General features: G+C 34.9%; 1 protein-coding gene across 4 annotated transcripts in view; it reads right to left on the bottom strand.

Annotated features, from left to right (window-relative positions):
- Positions 1-19,204, bottom strand: part of UTRN (utrophin) — a 435,226-nt gene that overhangs the window by 13,919 nt on the left and 402,103 nt on the right. For all 4 annotated transcript variants that reach the window (XM_074187765.1, XM_074187767.1, XM_074187766.1 and 1 more), the window contains 4 exons: positions 9,193-9,258; positions 2,964-3,122; positions 2,290-2,533; positions 1,108-1,216 (listed from right to left, as the gene is read on the bottom strand). In XM_074187765.1, coding sequence (XP_074043866.1) covers positions 1,108-1,216; positions 2,290-2,533; positions 2,964-3,122; positions 9,193-9,258 — 578 coding nt within the window. The remainder of the gene's footprint in view (positions 1-1,107; positions 1,217-2,289; positions 2,534-2,963; positions 3,123-9,192; positions 9,259-19,204) is intronic.

Here is a 19,204-nt window from a genome sequence, read left to right as displayed (position 1 = left end):
CCCGAGCACACACAAGTAGTCATGTTTTATAATGTTATTATAAAATGGGAAATAGATAATCTAGACTTCCTTCCTTTCTCTTATCCAAGAACAATTGTACATATTACTGATTCAGTGGCCTAGGATAGCTCAAGGTAGACACTTTGTTAAGGGATCAAACTTAAAACCTGGTCAGTATTTTATCTAATTGGTCACAGGCAGGCATGAAGAAAATGAATGTATGAAATATTTTATTTTAAAAGAAAATCAATAGGTGTTTACTAATTGAAGAGTCATAAATTAAAGCATCACAGCTAGAGTTGAAAGGACCCAGAGATTACCTAGTCCAACCAACTCATTTTACAGATTAAGAATCTGAGACCCCCAAAATAGTAAAAAAAAAATATGGATAATAATGATAATGTTGATAGTTTTATATATATTATATATATATAAATAAAACTTATATAGTATATAGTATTGCAAAGTACTCTGAAAAGTGCTTTACAAATATTGTCATTTGATTCACACAATAATCTGAATGCTAATTTTATCCCCATTTTACAGTTGAGAAACTTAAGGAAAACAGAGGTCAACTGACTTGTCCAGGGTCATACAGTTAGAAAGTATCTGAGTTCAGATATGAACTCAGGTTTTTCTTATTCTAGATTGGCATTCTATTCCCCAGGTTGTCACTCTACTTCTATGAGTGGTGGAACATACAGGTAGTAAGCATCAGTTTAAAACATTCATGTTAGGTTTTTTGTTTTGTTTTATTTTCCCTTAAGCAATTGCTTAGGATAAAAAAAAAAGTTCATTCTTTCAGAATACTGAAGACTCAAACAACAAAATAAGTAAGGGATTTATTTTGTTTGCATAGACAAAGGGAATAGGCCTTGAAATATTGACAGAAATTCAGGGTAGACATAGAAGGCAAAGCGGCTACATGCTACCAGCAAGCCTACAACAACTTGTCATTAGCATCCTACTTTTCTGAATTAAATTGCATGAGATTTTTAGAATTTTCTTTAAAATTTGCAAAACTTCTCATACTACATTAAATGAATTAAACCATTTGTTATTCATCTACCAGTTCATCCCTTTTAGAGAAACTGTGATAACACTAACCTGTTGTTTGCAACTGAGAGCTGGTATCTTGATCCAGTGAATAGCCAAGTGCTGAATGTTGAGGAGAAGACCAAGGGGAGACTCCATTGATTCTGGCATCGGATTCGGGCTACAATAAAATCCAGAATACTACACATGATTCAGAGAATAAAGCAATATATTTTTTCAAAGAATTAATCTTATCATTTAAAAATGGCTATAAAAATAAAAATAAAAGGCTATAGACCTTAAATTTGATTTTTTTTTTAGAACTCATTTTTATTGCATTAAACAAACCCACAACAACCTAATTATTAGGATTACATAATCATTTCTTCTGCCTTTTTTATATCAGATCATCTCAATCTTTCTTAGTCTCAACAGTGCACACAATACTGTCTTCTTCACCAAATAAACACCATATGGGTAAGGAAGGATCATGTAGTTCTTTTAAATCCCATGTGTCTGTATTGTACAAAAATCTTACAATATTAACTCACATTTAGATAGCCCTTTCTCCTTTTCATAGAGACTTTCCTCACAAGTCTATGAGACAGGTAGAATAAAGCATTATTTTAAAGACCAATAATCTAAAGATGATGTGTCCAAGGTAATGTGATAAGTGACATAGCCAGAGCTCAATCCAGATCTCACTGGAGATGCAGTTAGAGAATATAGTTTGAAATCCTGGTTCTACTACTACTTACTGTTTGTCCTTGAGTCCATCAATTCAGCTCTGAGGCTTTGGTTGTCTTATTCTTTGATCCTTACAAGTACCCTGGTGCTTTACCTATTTTACAAATAAGGAAACTAAGGTAGAGGTAAAGTGGTTCACCCAGGGTGCCAAACTAGTGTCCAGGGTGGGATTTTAACTCAGTTCTTCCTCACTCTGGGACCAGTGCTCTAACCACCGTACCATCTAGCTGACTCAAGAATTTCCAAATTTCTTCCTAGAATGACAAAAAGCTTCTCATTTGCCATCAGTAAATGAATGATCCATTCAAACTTCTTTCTAGTCATCCTTTCAGAAACTATATAGAAGCAAAGTTAACATTTCCTCTATTGAATGCACCATGCAAGAGTTCATTTAGTGAAAGAGATATCAAAGGCACTTTAAATACATTTTTGAAAGTTAAGATAGAATTGTCTCATGGCAATGAGGGCTCTGTATCTTTTGGGGGTCTGAGGGGCCGCATGCCATACCTGCTCAAGCAGCTGTCGGAGCCGGTGAAGCTGGGACTCCAATTGTTTATTGTGATCTTCCAAAATCTGCATTCTGGCCTCCAGACGACCTTTGTGCTGTCTGAGGAGCTTGGCTTCAGCTATAAGTTCTGAATCTTCAGCAGTGTGATGGGGAGGTACAATGGAATCTGGAGGTGAACTGAGCGGGCTGATCGCCCTTCGAAGGTGTTGTTCCTTTAACTGCTCATATTCCACTTGGAGGCTCCTAACACAGAAACAGGAAAAGATGAAAAGGAATCATTTGGTGCTAGTGTTCATAAGTTGCCTTATCACTCGCCTCTCAATTCTACAAATCTTTTCAATTAAATATGCCCATGGATCCCAAAGCACTCAAGCCAAGATGGTCTTGAATTGAATAAGAATTACAGAACGAAAGTTCAGTTTTGAATAAACCATCTTGTTCTGCATTCAGCTTCATAATTTCACCCAAAACTGGCACCATAAATGGCAGTCAACTTCCCAATATGATTCTTCCCTACAAAACCAGTTTCAGTGCCTAACACTAATTTTTTTGTCCAGTGAATAAGACAGAAAATGGACACCAGATTCATAATTTAAGTCCAAGGTGTTGAAAGGTTGTTTTTTTTTAAATTCCTTCCCACCGGGAAGATTTATCCTCTGCAAGGTATATCCACCTTTGCTCTTCCTCCAAGTCGGCAATGATACGCTCCAGTTCTCCCCTCTCTTCTCTCTCCACTGATTTCAAAATTTGTGCCGGACTCTGAGGTTGACTCACAGGGGACTCTCCTCCCAGGGTCTGACAGTACTGTTGTATGAGAGCATGCTCATCCTCTCTAGGGGAACAAAAGCAACAAAAGCAGTTCATGTAAGAGTGTTGATTGTAAAGATTAAACAGGGATGATCAGTCGGATAGCTTGTCCAAGTTTGCCTTGAAGTCTACCTTCCTCTATAATTCTCCTTTGAAGGGCTAAGACAAATTCATAAAGTAGAAAGTATACATATACTAAACATATCCACATTTTCTGGCTCATTTTATTCTAGTACACATGTCTTACAAATTCAAAATGAACAGATGTTTCATATACAGATGTGGGGGAAACCTCTTTTAGGTCATACAGTTCATACAGTAATTACAATAAGCTAATGGATGCTGTTATACCAAAAAGGAATAAAGGAGGATAAAATATGGTGAATTGATAAAAGATTGATTTTAAAATAATATTTTTTAAATATCAAAACTGATATATATTTTCAATTTTTTTAAAGGACTGGAAATTTTGATTTTTAATTAGCTACCTCCCATTAAAAACTTTTTAAAAAGCACAGATAAGATCAAGGAGAAATAATCCTTCCTATATCAATTTCATGTTTTTACATATTTTATTTGAGTTTAAAAATTATACTGTTCAATTCACTATCAGAAGGCCTTAATTAAGCAAGGTTTTATTTGACAGTTTAAAATTACTTAGAAGTCATGGAAGAGGAAGAATGGCATGGTAAAGACCTGTGCTTTTGAAAGGTTATTTTGCCAGCAACATAAAAAGCTAATAATTTTAATTTATCTTTCTCATATAATCATTTTAAGTTCTTTTTCTTTTCCAATTTCCAGTTAAAGACTTAAACACTGTTATTAGGGAACAGAAAATCTGTGTTATCCATGATATTTCCTCTCCCCAAAAGGCTATTATGTTCATTAGTGGAGCAACTGGTTAGGAAGGAGAATTCAGGGAAGGAAAGAATGGTTACAATAATGGTGATAATGTTGATGTAGTCCTTTAGTATTTGGGAGGGTTACGCAATTTATCCCTCACCATAGTTAATGTATCTTGGACAGTATCATGGAAACCAAATTGCTTGAGGATAGTTCTAGGATATTATCAGTGAAGAAGGAAAATAGGGCAAGGAGGAAGGAGACCAAGAAGGAATCAACTACCACTCAATAGAAGTAGAGTATTGACTAAACATAGACCAAAATCTGCAATGTACAAAATAAAAACACTTAATTTTGCATTGAAATAAAAGTCAAATCAACCCCAAATATTTTCTTTGAATAACTACAGTCAAACAATCCTGAATGGATCTGAGGAAATTTTTATCACTTTACACTGAAAAAAAGCAAAGGCAATTGTTTTTTCCTTATTAAAAGGAGGGGTTGCTGTAGGTAGTAGGAGACTGGGAAAAAAACAAAGAAACATAAGGCACATTGTGCTCTCACTTATAAATAAAAAATAAAAAGCAACAGTGGCAAGTAGCTGAAATTCCAACAGAATAATTTAATATATTTGTTTTGGCTTTAATGTTTGTACAATGTCTCTGTCAAGCCGATAAAAGTGACTTGATTAATTTTTAATTTTTTTTTTTCAAAAGGAAGATAAAGGATTTTGCATCTAGGCCTGGGGTGAGGGCATGAAGGTAGGATTTTAAGATCAAATGCTGCCTGAGGATTGTAGCTATTATAACAAAGAGAATCATTTGCTGTTCTGGAACCCCAAAAAGTTCAGAAGAAAAATGGCTATATATATATATTTATATAGAGTGAAACTTCACTAATTTAGAAAAATCTAAAGAAATGAAAACAATGAGTTAAGAGAATTTTTAAAAGAGATAAAACTATTCCTTGAAAGTCTACGCATAATCCAAACTATTAAATAAAGTACTGTTAAGGAGAGGCTCTTCAGAGCCTTATGATAAATATAATAGTGTATTTGTAATTAGTATGATCATTTTATATATAAATTAATGTAAAGTACTTAAAAACAGAGCACCCTTGCTTTAGTAGTTTGCACATTTCTGATAATTTTGTTTATGACATTAGTTTTTGCACAGCAAGCCCTTTTTTTGTATTATATATATATGCGTACTTCAGCTCTATCCTGATTGAATTAAAAACAAACCACAACCACAAATATTCATAATGCTATGCCTTTGATTAAAGCTACAGAACAAAAAAGGTTGCCTTCCCCCCATATTGGTTCTATCTGCCAGACAACAAAATCTATTCAAATATTACACCTTGGTTATTTCTAAAAAAAATAAAAATAATAATTCTTTTTTATATGTGTATGCTCAATGGTCCTCAGAAATCAATGATTAATTTTAGTATCAATTCTATTGCATGAAATTCTAAATTTGAGAAATACCTGTAATTTATTTATAGAATGAAAGAAACAAAAATAGTGGAAAATAGGTACATTATTTGTCAGAATATGTTTGCTATGAAGGGCAGTTTGCTAAATTATGCTTTATTATTATCCACTTTGGATAAAAATAGATTAAAAAACCCCAGAATGTTAAGTGGATTACCTGTCCAGGATTTGTAAGAAGTTATGAGTAAAAGTCATGGGCAAACACAGACACATTCCCATTTATTGTTTAACACTGACCTCAGTAGGACTAGATATCTCCTGGAAGATAGGAATATATTTAGAATATGGAGTTCTTTGGATATGTTATAATGCTACTGTTAATGCATATAGCTGAAAACTCCAAAGAGTTTGTGTTATAAGTTTTATATTGACTGAAAATTAATTCATTTCATTGGTCCAAAGAATAGTATTCAAATATTTAAAAGAATATAGGATTTTTATAGATCTGAATACTTCTTAGATTCTACCCATTGACTAATTCTGAGCAACTCTTGGTCAGAAGGTCACTGTAGCAGGGTTTATACAAGATGGTGAAAGACTTCTTTGCTTTCAACCTCAGGGGAAGATCACATGAACACTAATTTTGACCACTCATCATTCCTGACCCTCACCACATGACTAGTCCATCTTCTTTTCCTGACACATATTTCTCTAATGATGTATTTTATTCCTCCTGTTCTCACTAGTATAAAGTTACAACATACTCATACTCATTAAACACCATTCCATTCTCTGAGATACACATTTTTAATTCTTCAAAGATTTGTGTTCCATAATTCAGTCACACATCACTGTCAATAGAATATTGATATTTAAAACATGGTCTTTTATTTCTACAAGAAGTTTGTGATCCTTAAAGGAGTCTTACATTTTCCTGAAGGCAATCAACCTTATGTTAAAATTGTGGGCTGAATTTATTACCACTGTCTCAAGTATAGATGCTATTAGATAAGCTCTAATAGAATGTTCTTATACATGCATCTCAATCAGGGAAATAAATATTCTTCATCCACTTGGTCTATCCTATGTGGATGATGAGGTTTGACTCTTGAACTGGTATAGATATTGTTATGGATATGGATATGGATATGGATATGGATATGGATATGGATATTTCTCCAGGATATTTTCAAGACTTGATGTTACCAGCATAATGTTACTTGCAAACAAAGTTATCTAGAGAATCTCTCTATTTGCAGTGAACCCCTTAGGGGAGTAGACTACACTAGAACTCAATTGAGTGACAAATACCTTAAATAATCATACATCCTTCCCCCTTTATGCATGTCTTAGCTAATGCTCATAGTGAGATAGTTGTTCAATTCGATTATTTCTGTTGTTATATGTTTCAAGGAATCTGGAATACACCTTTAATGTATGAATGAGACATGTTGTTGGAAAAAGATTTTAAGGGATATTTTAAGGAATATTTTGCTCCATTGACTCAAACCTTTTGCCATACATGTGACTTTTCTTCCATTAGATACCATATAAATCAGTCCTTAAATGATCTTATAGTTGTTCTGTCTCCATGAATTAACTCTATGTACTTGTTTTTTCTGATCTTTAATCTTTTAGTGCCCTCTCTACTTGCTCTAAAAGTTAATCTGAGACTTTGATGCTACAATTCAAATGAGGTAGCTCTATTGTTATTATTTTGTTTTGTTTTTTGCAAGGCAAATGGGGTTAAGTGGCTTGCCCAAGGCCACACAGCTAGGTAATTATTAAGTGTCTGAGACTGGATTTGAACCCAGTTACTCCTGACTCCAGGGCCAGTGCTCTTTATCCACTGCGCCACCTAGCCACCCCTAATTGTTATTCTTGATGAAAATAGTTTGCTATAAAAATGTTTGCAGGTCTCTTTCATTTATCTTTTTCTTTGGAGACCCTCCTCTTCCTTGAACCCTTAAATGCTCTGAGGATGATTTGAGTTTCTAGTTAAACTTATTAAAAACTGGTTTTACCCTCCATGGATAGTTTCTATTTTACAATGTGATAATGTTTAATAGTCATCCATCATTCTTATTAATAAGATGTGAAAAATAAGTTTCTATTCTGTCTGTCATTGGCTACCATCTTTCTTTCCTGGCAAGAAATAAAATGTTTGTTGATTAAAGTGCTTTTTTAGGTCTCTGTTTTTATTCTTGTTTGTTTGTTTGTTTGTTTTTTGCAAGGCAATGAGGTTAAGTAACTTGCCCAAGCAGCTAAGTAATTATTGAGTGAGAGACTGGATTTGAACTCAGGTCCTCCTGATTCCAGGGTTGGTGCTCTATCCACTGCACCTCCTAGTTGCCCTTAGATCTCTTTGTTAAGGCAACTGATTTAGATTGGTTTAATTTCCATATAAAATTATTATAGCTTGTTATTGATATAATTTCTTCTAAAAATTTCCTATTGTTTTAATTTCCCTAACTGGTTCAAGATAGAAGTGTTTCAAGTTTGTGCCTCATCTTTTTCTCACTATTATTCTTCCAGCTTTTTATTATAGCTGATGCTTGTTCTAAAAACTCTAGCAGGCTGATTATATACAACTAGAAGATTCAGTATAAAGGAATGAAAGAATACTGTCTTGTACCCTACAGAGAAACATCAAAACTTTCTTTTCATCATGGATATTTTTTCAGAGAAAAGAATTGCAAGGTTTTAGATATGGCAAGCACCAACAAAACAAAAATGAACTGTATTATATTTTCACAGATAGGAAAATACCTATTATTGGTGAATGATTTTAATACAGTATAAATTGATGCTAAAATATATTAAATTCATGAGGATTAGTCTTGTGACTAAAAGTGAGGAGTTCCTATATGTTTTATGTCATATCACTGGGATTCTAAAAAATTGAACAGTTATTGGATGAAATGATATGTTCAAAGCTCAGAGTATATATCAAGTTATATTGCTCTCAGACATTTCACTTTCTGTAAAAGAGATTTTAGGACTAGCTGTCAGCTTTAGGATATAAGCTACAAGCTCAAGGAGCATTGAAGTTAGAAGTTCTTCCCAGTAAATGAAGAGAAACTATATAACTGCAATTCAGATCTTTTATGGGCATCTCTCATGCTCAAGGGCTTTAATTGATGAGGATAATTTTGGGGGTGGGGTGGGATGGGAGAATGAACACCAAAGAAAAATGTCTAAAATAAAGTAGTAGGGAAAGTAGTTCAAAATTTCTATTTCTATATATTTATCTATCACCTATATATGCACATAATGTATATGTAAGTCTTTCTTATGAAAATAACACTAATTCTAAGAACAATGCAGATTTATAGTTTTTAGTAAAGTAAAGCTTGCAATATAGAAGAGATATTTCCAGGTTAACTATCTATGGGGACACAAGTTATTAAAAGGCAGGAAATTTGGATGAAAGATGAGTCTGCCTTGTAACAGGAATTCATGTACAATCACTTGATGACATTTCTTAAATTAACTGGGTCAGATGAAAAAGAGTAGACAAGTAGAATGAGACTATCTTTTATTGTAACTGAAGTAACCTGATTTTTTAAGGCAGAAATGTTGACAAATATAAGGTATTTCCTTTGGCCTAAATGACATCTCCAATGAATATATAGGTAATTTATCCCATTATGACTCAGTAGCATAAAATTTATGCAGACTTTTTTTTTTAGCAACCTCACTTATCTACTTTGATTGGGATCAAAATTCAGAGCCACAATCAATGAAGATTACTTCAGACAGCCATAATCAAATGAAATAGCCTTTCCAAGCAGCTCTAATTACATGATTTACTTACACACTTCCTGTGGTAGAACTGCTATCTGTGAGGAAGGAGCCATTAGTCCTTTCCATCTGGGCTAGTCTGAAAAATGAGAATGAGGACATTAAAAACAGGGTTAAAAATTATGCTTATTTTACTAGGATACATTCACTGATTAAAGTGGTTCTTATTACCCACAATAAAAGGCAAGTCTTCAAAATTACTTGTAATTCCCATAAGATAAATTTCTAATTCTCAACTGTTAAAATGGCAAGAGTAACACATTTTTCAAATGCTTAAAAATTCCCAGAGTTGTATTGGATCAGGAGAGATAATGCATGTGAAATGTTTTTTAACCCTAGTAGCTCTACATAAATACCTGTTGATATTCTTTTGTAAGGGATCATTACCATACCCATTATTCCTTATTCTCTTTGGAGCTAAATTCCAAGAAAGTTGTATGTCAGTTGAAGCTTGTAAAAAAGCTGAGTAAAGTTTTAGGGTTAATTTTATGAAGTATGAGAAACATCCTTGAGATTACAGGTGTGAGTGGGATTGTGATGAGAGGAAAATAATGAGAATTATAGGTGGGAGCAGGACTGTGATAAGAGGAAAATGGTAGTAGATCTCCTAAGTTTATCTGTCTAGGCAGCCTATGCAGACCTGAATGCTGACAGGATAGCTGTAGCCTGAACGTCCAGTGGAATAGATGGAAAATCACTACTTGGATTATCTGATTCTGAACATCTGATTAGTTTACCAAGCCTACTCAAGAGACAGTAGAATTCAACCGAAGAACTGTACAGTGGTGATTTTAAAATCCTCAGGACAGAAGAAAAGAAGGAAAAAGAAGGTCAACAACTTCCCATTAAGCTTTTGCCAGGCTAAGTGAATGACTCAGGAAATCAGGAGGACATCCAACACTTCTATCCGTAAAATGATGATAATAATGGCACCTACCTATCAGGGTAAACTGAGATGCAAACCTTACATTCGCAGATAAATGTCTGCTATTTCAATGGAAAATGCAAAAGGAATACAATGATATGAAATACTTGCAAATGTTGATGTACCTGGATATTTCATTGCACTTAGAAAAACAAAGAAGGAACAAAAAGAAAGACTACTGATGATGACAGATGAGCTGGAAGATGCTCATCTGAAGCTGTTAGTTGAGAGAATCCAGTGCTTCAGGATACCTACTAAAGTATGACTCACAATCTGAGCAAAATATGACTCAGAATTTGAGCAAAGCAAAAGGCATATAGACCCGTTTGAAATTTTTTTTATACTAAATTTTTTTTAGGGTGTGATAGCTGCTATTGGATATTTGCAAAAGAATTATATTATCAAGCCTCCCAATGATTTTACCTGTACAAGAATTATAAAAAAAAGGACATCCTGGTTTAAATCTTCTGGCAGTATTTGGAAGAATATGAAGACAAGAAATGTGAATGGATTTGGTCATTTATCATACATGCACACTGGTGTTGATTTCTGTAGATTTAAGTCCATTCACACATCACAGTATGACCTTGGTTTGAATTTCCTCAAATTTAAAATGAGGGAGTGGACCAGATAACCTTATTATCACAGATAACAGAGGGATCAGGAGTGATTGTATACCAAGAGAGCAATGTTCACCAAAAGCTTTTGGGTTGGCTGATACAGAATTTACCCTGAGTCCTTAACTTTAAAGAAACTGGATTTCTTGACATTTAACTGGTCCATCTCACAGAGTTCAAGTCAAATTTGACTTGACAACAATCCATGGAATTATATTCCAACAAAAATTCAGTTGGAAACAATATGAGTTGTTATTCTATCTAAGTACATGATCAGTGCATTCCAAGTCTAAACTGGGAATATTCATTGGAGACTATGTGAAAAAGTGCAGACCACATGTTTGACCACAGAAGAATGGTGTCAAATACCTAAATGATCTAATAATAGTCAAGAATAAATATAACATTTCTGCGAGCTGAAATATGTATTTCTTTATCCAGTAAATATGAAGACAGTCCCTCTGAACTGCTATCCAATATACTGAATAACAGAATCAGGACTTACGATCTTCCTGCTTAGAAAGATAGTGTGAAACCAACAAGATAGGATTAAATGCAAAACAAAGTAGGTTAAAAAGGTTAATTATACAAATGTTGGAGGGAAAAGTTTAACAATGGCTCAACTAAAAATAAATAAATAAATAAAACTACAGGGAATGAAAGTTAACAGATCTAAATGTGTCACAGTATGGTGGGGGGTAGGGGAAGAATTGTTGAGTCTTACTTCACATTATATTCTCCTTCACATATAGTCAAATTGAACTACCTTGCACAAGTCATTTGACTTATTTGCTTCAGTTGTTTCAAATGAAAAATAAGAATTATAATAGCATCTTTCTGCCAGGTAGGTTCAGCCATTATATTAATGTGAGAATCAAATGAAATCATATTTATTAAGCATTCAGCAAAGTACTTTGAATTAGGAGGTGCTTAATTAACCTCCTTCCCATTCAAACTCTATACACTTTTCCACCTCTGTGACTTTGTTTTACATTATTCTCTATTGCAGGGATCCCCTTTCCCTCTTTTATATCCTCTCTTTGTCCCTAAAGAGAAACAGTAGAAAATTAACCCTGATCAAGAACCCTGGGTTGAAGTTCCAAATCTAATCCCTAGGCTGGGTGATCTTGGGCAAGCTTCTTCTCATCTCTCAGTGCCTCAGAGCACTCTCCTAAAAGTTTAAATTTCAAAGTAGGCTTTGATTTGCTTTGGAAGAAAGAATTTCCTCAAATTCTGATAGAAAATGTTTTTCCCAAATGATTCCTCAGTTCCTGCAATCATTAATAATATTTTCTCCTCCTGAGACTTCATTTATCACTGACCTCATTAATATTTCCTTCCAGAATGATTGTGAAAGAAGAACAGTAAGTATGAAAAGACTCACTTTTTATTTATTTCCTCTAAATTAAAAAAAATCCAGCTTGCTTCACCCCAAACAAGCAAATCTTAATACTTTTTTAAAGATATAACTCAAACCAATTTCCTGGAAACCTTCTAGATGGGTCTGGTATATAGTTGCTGAGTTATTTCAGTCATGTCTGACACTTTGTGACCCTACTTTGGGATTTTCTTGGCAAAGATACTGGAATGGTTTACCATTTCCTTCTTCTGGAAGGAATGGTTTGCCAGTTTATCTTCTAGATAAGGAAACTTTAATAAATAGGGTTATGTGACTTTACCAAGTTACATGGCTACTACACCTCTGAAAGTAGATTTGAACTCATGAAAATGAGTCTTCCTGGTTCCAAAGCCTAGTATCTACTGAGCCATGTTCGTTCTCTCTCTCTCTCTCTCTCTCTCTCTCTCTCTCTCTCTCTCTCTCTCTCTCCCCCCCCCCCCCCATATAGGTTTCTGGCAAATGATTTTGAGTTCAAGGTAAAATCTTAAAAATATACCTTTGCATAAGGAAAAATTATAGAGCAAAAAGCTGGAAAAAGGTCTTGTAGCACATTATGACTAACAGCTTCATTTCACAATGAGGGAACAGAGGCTGAGAAGTCAAGTGACTTGCTTAAGATTACACATTAGACCTAAAATTCAGAGCCTTACTTCTTACTCTCTGAGCCTAACATTAGTCATCCAGTCTTACAAAGAGTACAACATAATTTTCTAGAGTTCTATGCTTATCAATTATCTGAGCACAAAGTTCATAATGACACCAATAATCATTTTATCTAAGTAAGATTTAGTTTGACCACAGACTGAGTATTCTTAATCTTAGAGGAAATGAAGTTACTCATTTTTGGAACCTACTTCTAGATGATAGAGGAAGTGCAAATTCTTCTCCTCCTTAATCTTTTTTCCACCCTTTGTCTGATCACAGAAATCAAAAGCAAAAGTAGCTCTACTTCTGGAAGAGGCTTGTCAAACAAGTGCCAGATATAACAATTCACAATCCCCCAGCTTTCCAGAACAATTCCCCTATCCATGCTGTCTTTTACATTTCTGTTGGAATGTAAGTGCCTTTAGGACAAAGTTGTCTCCTTTTGCTTTTATATCCCGAGTACTTGGCATAGCAGTTGATCCTCAGTAAACACTTAGTCATGGCACCACAGAATGTTTTTTAGGAAAAGTATTGTTGCAGTGGGTTTGGTGTTTCCTGCGAAGAACTACTACTTGACCCAGGAATACAGCAATAAAAAGAAAATAGAGATTTATTAAAAAGAAGTTATAACACAAGTTATAACACAAAAGAAGTGATAGAGGAGTTAAAGAGAGATGAAAGAAAACCACGTGGATTGCTAATTAATCTTGTCAGGCAGCTGTCAGATTAAGCAGAAGTCTCAGGGTCCATGGGAAGAGGTAGTGGTGACATTGGGGAGGGGTGGAGGGTCTTTGATTCCAGCCTGCATGGTCTCAGATATTGTTTCAATGCCTGTGTAAACTAGCTTGCCTTACCAATGAGAATGTAGCTTCAAGATGGAGTGTTTTAACAGAGTGACAGAGGGAAGGGTGAAGATTTACAAAATTTTGTTCCAATTAATATCAATATTCCCTATGCCCATGGTTCTCTGCATCAGTATCATTATAATTCCCAGTTTTGGAGATGGAGACCTACATGCCCACTTCCTCTATAATCCTAACATTTGATTAACAATTAAGTGGCTAATATATGCAACCAAGTATTTAAACTTTCTTGATCATAATTAAATATTCCATCTGTTACACCTCTTGGAGAAGAATGAATTGTATAAAATGGATGACTGATCCACAGTGTAAAGTTGTACTCATTTTCTAAAGATTTCAAGGAACCCTCCTTTAAATTTCATGGAGAGTCCTTGGGTTAATCATAGTTAGCATAGTAAGAAGTCAATTTGCTCTCCATTAAGAACCAGCTCCTCATTAATGCATGAGGAAGTGAAGAAAATAGCCTGAGGTTGTAGAAAAAGTTCTATACCTACAATGAGGTGGGATATGGATTCCAATCCTGCCTACCACAAATACATATAATCTGTAGGATCACAGAAAAGTGACTTAATTTCACTAAAGTCAGGTTGCTTGGTGATGGGGGAGAATAAATGTTCTGGGAATATACTATTGAGTCCTGTGGTCAGTTTATAGTAAGGATCAAATGAGATAATTCTATAAAGACCCTTGTAAATTTTAAAGTGCTTCAAAAATGAAAGCCAGTATTAACTGTAATTCTTTTTATTAATAGAAACTCTAATCTGCTCATTTCTCATTATATATATATATATATATATATATATATATATATATGCTTCTACGCACACACACAATCCAAAAAAAAAGTCATATTGTGATTTTATGCTTTAATATCTTTAAATTTCAAAGGTTAAAATTGCTCTAGGACATTTGGGACATTTGCATGGGTATATATAATGTATATAATATTTATTATATGCCATATTATTTATCATGTATAATTATGTAAGATTTATTTATAGGATAAATGAATAAGGATAGGAAATCATATCAGAGAAAAGAAAAATGATGTGAGTTACTTGGGTAATGACTAAAACAATCCAAATATGCAATGCTGGATAACATTTGAGGTAATTAAATAAGGGGGCAGGTAGGTGGCACAAGAGAGAAGAGTGCTAGGTTTAAGAGTCTGGAAAACCTAAATTTATATCCAGCTTCAGACACTTATTAGCTCTGTGACCCTATGCAAATCACTTAACTGTGTTTGTCTCAGTTTCTGCATCTGTAAAATAAACCTGAAAAGGAAATGGCAAACCACTTCAATATCTTTGCTAAGAAAACCCCAAATGGGGTAAAAAAGGGTCAGCCACTTCTGAAAGAACTAAACAACACCACTTAAATAAGAAGGTCCAAGAAATTCTTGATGACTTTAGCTTTGACCTTATTTTTATTCCTGCTTAGCATAAAAGATGCAGCTAATCTCAACCCCTAGACTAGAGATTTCTCAGATATTCTGTATTGTCATGGTGAGGCTCTCAAATTCTTTTATTTGAGGAAAAAAGCAATAGATGTAAATTGGTCACCCTGGAGAAATGGGGTACCTCCCACCTACACACACACACACACACACACACAAAGCCACAGCTATAGAAGGACAATGTTCTGTAAATTGTGTTAGAACTCAGATTAAATGGAGGCTGGGGATGAATGTTAAGGACAAGGAGGACATTTATAAGTATAATGGGGCCAAAAGGAAGGAGAAGAACTCTATTCATGTTGGTTGGTACAATAAGAAAGAGGTCATATAATTAGGCACAGACATATGATTTCATAGAGGACTGAAAAAAATCAGCAGATATAATTGCTGAGTTGTCAGCGATTTTCAAAAGACCATGAAAAATAGGAGAGGTGCTAGTTGACTGAAGAGGGCAAATGTCCCCATTTTCAAAAAAAAAAGGGAAGAGAGTAAAGTCTGTAAATTACAGACCAGTGAGCTTGACTTCAATTACAGATTATAACCAGGAGCCAAGTCACTTCATCAAGAATAGGTCATGCCAGACCGACCTCATTTTCATTTCTGACAGGGTTTCTTGAATGGTGTGTGTGTCAATGTAATGCCATAAAATTGGCCTAGGTTTTAGCTCAGTATTTGATAATTCACCAATTAATCAAGAAGTATTTAAAAAACACCTACCAGGTGTCAGGTACTATACCAGGCACCAGGAATAAAAGGTGAAAGTGATAGTCCATGCCTTCAAGGAATCCACATTCTAATGGGGAGACAAAAGCGACATAAATAGGAAAGTACTAAACACATTTAAGGAAGATACTTGGACAATCTTGTGAGGGTGGAGGGGAAGAGGAACAGGTAAAGGTCTCATGCAGAATGTGGCACTTGAGTCACAAAGTATAGTGGAGTTCCAAGATGATAAGGGCAGGAAACAGAATTCTGAACATGAGGAACAGCCAATACAAAGGTAGGAATGGAGTGTCAAGCATGCTAAACACCTTAATGACCACCAAAGCTAGATCACAGAGTGAGTGGAGAGGAGTAAAGAGTAATAAGGCTGGCAAAGAAATATGGTGGCCAAGTGTCAAAAGCTTTGAACACCCAAGAGAAAAGTCTTGATTTGATCCTAGAGATAAGACAGGATATCACTGGATTTTTAGTAGAGGATGATATGGTCAGACCTATGCTTTAAAAAAAAAAAAACTATGGAAGCTGAAGTTGATAAAATTGATTTGAGGCAGGGGCAACTAATAGACCTGGCAAGAGATCATGCTAGTGGATGTAAAAGTGACAAGAAGGAGACATATAGAAAAGGTATGATGGAGAACAAGATGTGATAACTGCATGGACAGGAAGTAATGATGATATTATAGTCAAGTCTGTGAACCTGAAAGTGGTAGATATAGAGAATTTGGTGATGAGATCATGAGTTTGTTTTTGATGGCTTGATTTGGAGATGTCTAAAGAACATTCAGTTTGAAATATTCAAAAGGTAGTTGGCAATCAGGGGACTGGAACTTGGGAGAGAGCCTGCTGGTGGAATATGGTTCAGGAGTTATCTTCATAGAGATGAAAATTAATTCCTAAGAGATGAGGGTCAACAAGTGAATGAGTATACATAGAAAATGGAAAAAAGACCCAGAACAGTGTTTTGGGGCATATTGATAAGCAAAGGAGACTAAGGAGAGATTAAGAAGGAAGAGGAAAAAAATAAGCATTTATGTAACAACTACATGCCAAGCATTACAAATTTCTCTGTTGATCCTCTTAACAATCCTAAGATAGGTGCTTTATTGTTCCCATTTTACAGTTAAAGAAACTGAGGTAGCCAGAGGTTAAATGAGTTGTCCAGGGTCACACAGTTAATGAGCAGCTGAAGTCAAACTTGAACTCAAGTCTGACTCCAGGCTCAGGGCTCTAATCATTGCCACTTAGGTAAGAGTGACCAGTGTACAGGGTCTATATCCTGAAGAGATTATGAAAAAGGGTAAAAACATCACCTGTACAAAAATGTTCATAGCAACTCTGTCTGTGGTGGCAAAGAAATGGAAACTGAGAGAATGTCCATCAATTGGGGAATGGCTTAACAAACTATGGTATATGTATGTGATGGAACATTATTGTTCTATTAGAAACCAGGAGGGATGAGAATTCAGGGAAGCCTGGAAGGATGTACATGAACTGATGCTGATGAGATGAGCAGAACCAGAAGAACACTGTACACCCTAACAGCAACATGGGAGTGATGATCAACCTCAATGGACTTGCTCATACCAACAGAGCAACAATCAGGCATAATCTTGGGATATCTGCGATGGAGAATGCCATCTGTATCCTGAGAAAGAATAGTGGAGTTTGAACAAAAACAAAAAATTATTACCTTCAATTAAAAAAAAGTTATCTTATTACATAATTCTGCCATATCACATACTATATGTTTCTTCCTTAAGGATATGATTTCTCTCTCATCACATTCAACTTAGATCAATGCATACTATGGGAATGATGCAAAGATTAACAAACTGCCTTCTGTGGGGGGTGGGGGGGAGGGAAGCAAGATTGGGGGAAAATTGTAAAACTCAAAGTAAATAAAACCTTTCTAAAATTAAAAACAAAAAAAATGACCAGTATCACAAAAACTCTGAGAGAAGACAGTATTAAAGAGGAATGTTGGTCAGCAGTATAAAATATTACAGAAGAGACAAAAAGGTAATGACTGAGAAAATTTGACAAGATTTAACAAAAAATCATTAGTAACATTATCAGTTGAATGATGATTTTAAAAGCCAGATTATAAAGAATTTAGAAGAGAGTAAAAAATTAAGTGGAAGTATCGAATTCAGATGTATTTTTAAAGGAGTTTGACTGAGAAAAGAAGAGATAAGATAATGACAGCTAGCAGGTATGGTTTAAGGGTTTTTTTTTCCCCTAAGGAGAGAGGGAAGATTTGACTGTCTTTGAAGACAATCAGGAAGTATCAAGGAGGGAGAAGGGAAAGAGATTGTGTAATAGAGGAAAGAGAAGCAGAGAGAGAGAGAGAGAGAGAGAGAGAGAGAGAGAGAGAGAGAGAGAGAAAGAGAGAGAATGAATATGATAGCAGAGACAATCTGCTAAATAAGACAGGTTGGGATAACATTGAGTATATATGTAGAGGCAAATGGTTTCTACAGAAGTCACCTCTTCAACAGAGAGTAGTAAAGGTACAGGATGATGACAAAGGACTCTAAGTTTATGAGAAGATGTAGAATAGGAAACTCGCAAAAAACAGCTTCAATTTTCACACTAAATTATGAAACAGGTTCCTAAGCAGTATGGGAAGTTATTGTGGCTAGTGGACAATACTATCAGTCCTGGAGGAGTAAAAGATTTTTTTTTGCTCAAGTGAAAGTCCAGTTAAGATATAAAATATGTAATAGATTCAATCAGCCTGGTTAGGCTTCTTCAGATCTTTTCAGCAACAGATGAGTAGGAATGGAGGACATGGAGGATGAGAATAATCCAAACTGCAAAGATGAGTTTAGAATGGTGTAAATGGTAACAGGACAAAGGAGTAAGGGATTCAAGAACAGAAGATAATGTTCCTCTGAATTATTTCACTGAAGGGTTGGGCCTGGTAAGAGAATATAACCTGGGAAGAGGTGAGAGTCAGAAGAGGTTCTAAATTCAAAGGTATAGAACAGAAGTCGTGATGAATAACAAAGAAGAAGGGTATAACGTGTTGGGAGAGATGGCATTATAAGAAATTTTATTAGACAAAAGAATTTTAGAATCTTTTTTCCCTCAATATGCTACATATATAGGTAATGGCAAGATCAAGGGTATGACCATCCTGATAAGTAGCAGAGGTAAAATAAAAGAAGAGGTCATGGTGTTGGAGAAACTGAGGAGCAAGGTGGTTACTGTAGAGACAATAAATATGTAAGTCAAAGTTCTCTATTATAGGGAAGGATAATAGAGGAAAGGTCTGGAACTGCTCTGATTAGATTGTCAATTGCTATTTCCACACACAGGAGTGGCAGACTTTGGAAGGGAGAGATTAGTAATGTATGTTTTCCATGAAAAATTTAGATAAACCACCAACATAAAA

The sequence above is a fragment of the Macrotis lagotis genome, chromosome 5 (assembly GCF_037893015.1).
Source record: "Macrotis lagotis isolate mMagLag1 chromosome 5, bilby.v1.9.chrom.fasta, whole genome shotgun sequence".
NCBI lineage: Eukaryota > Metazoa > Chordata > Mammalia > Peramelemorphia > Peramelidae > Macrotis > Macrotis lagotis.
This window is presented reverse-complemented; position numbering and strand designations above follow the sequence as displayed.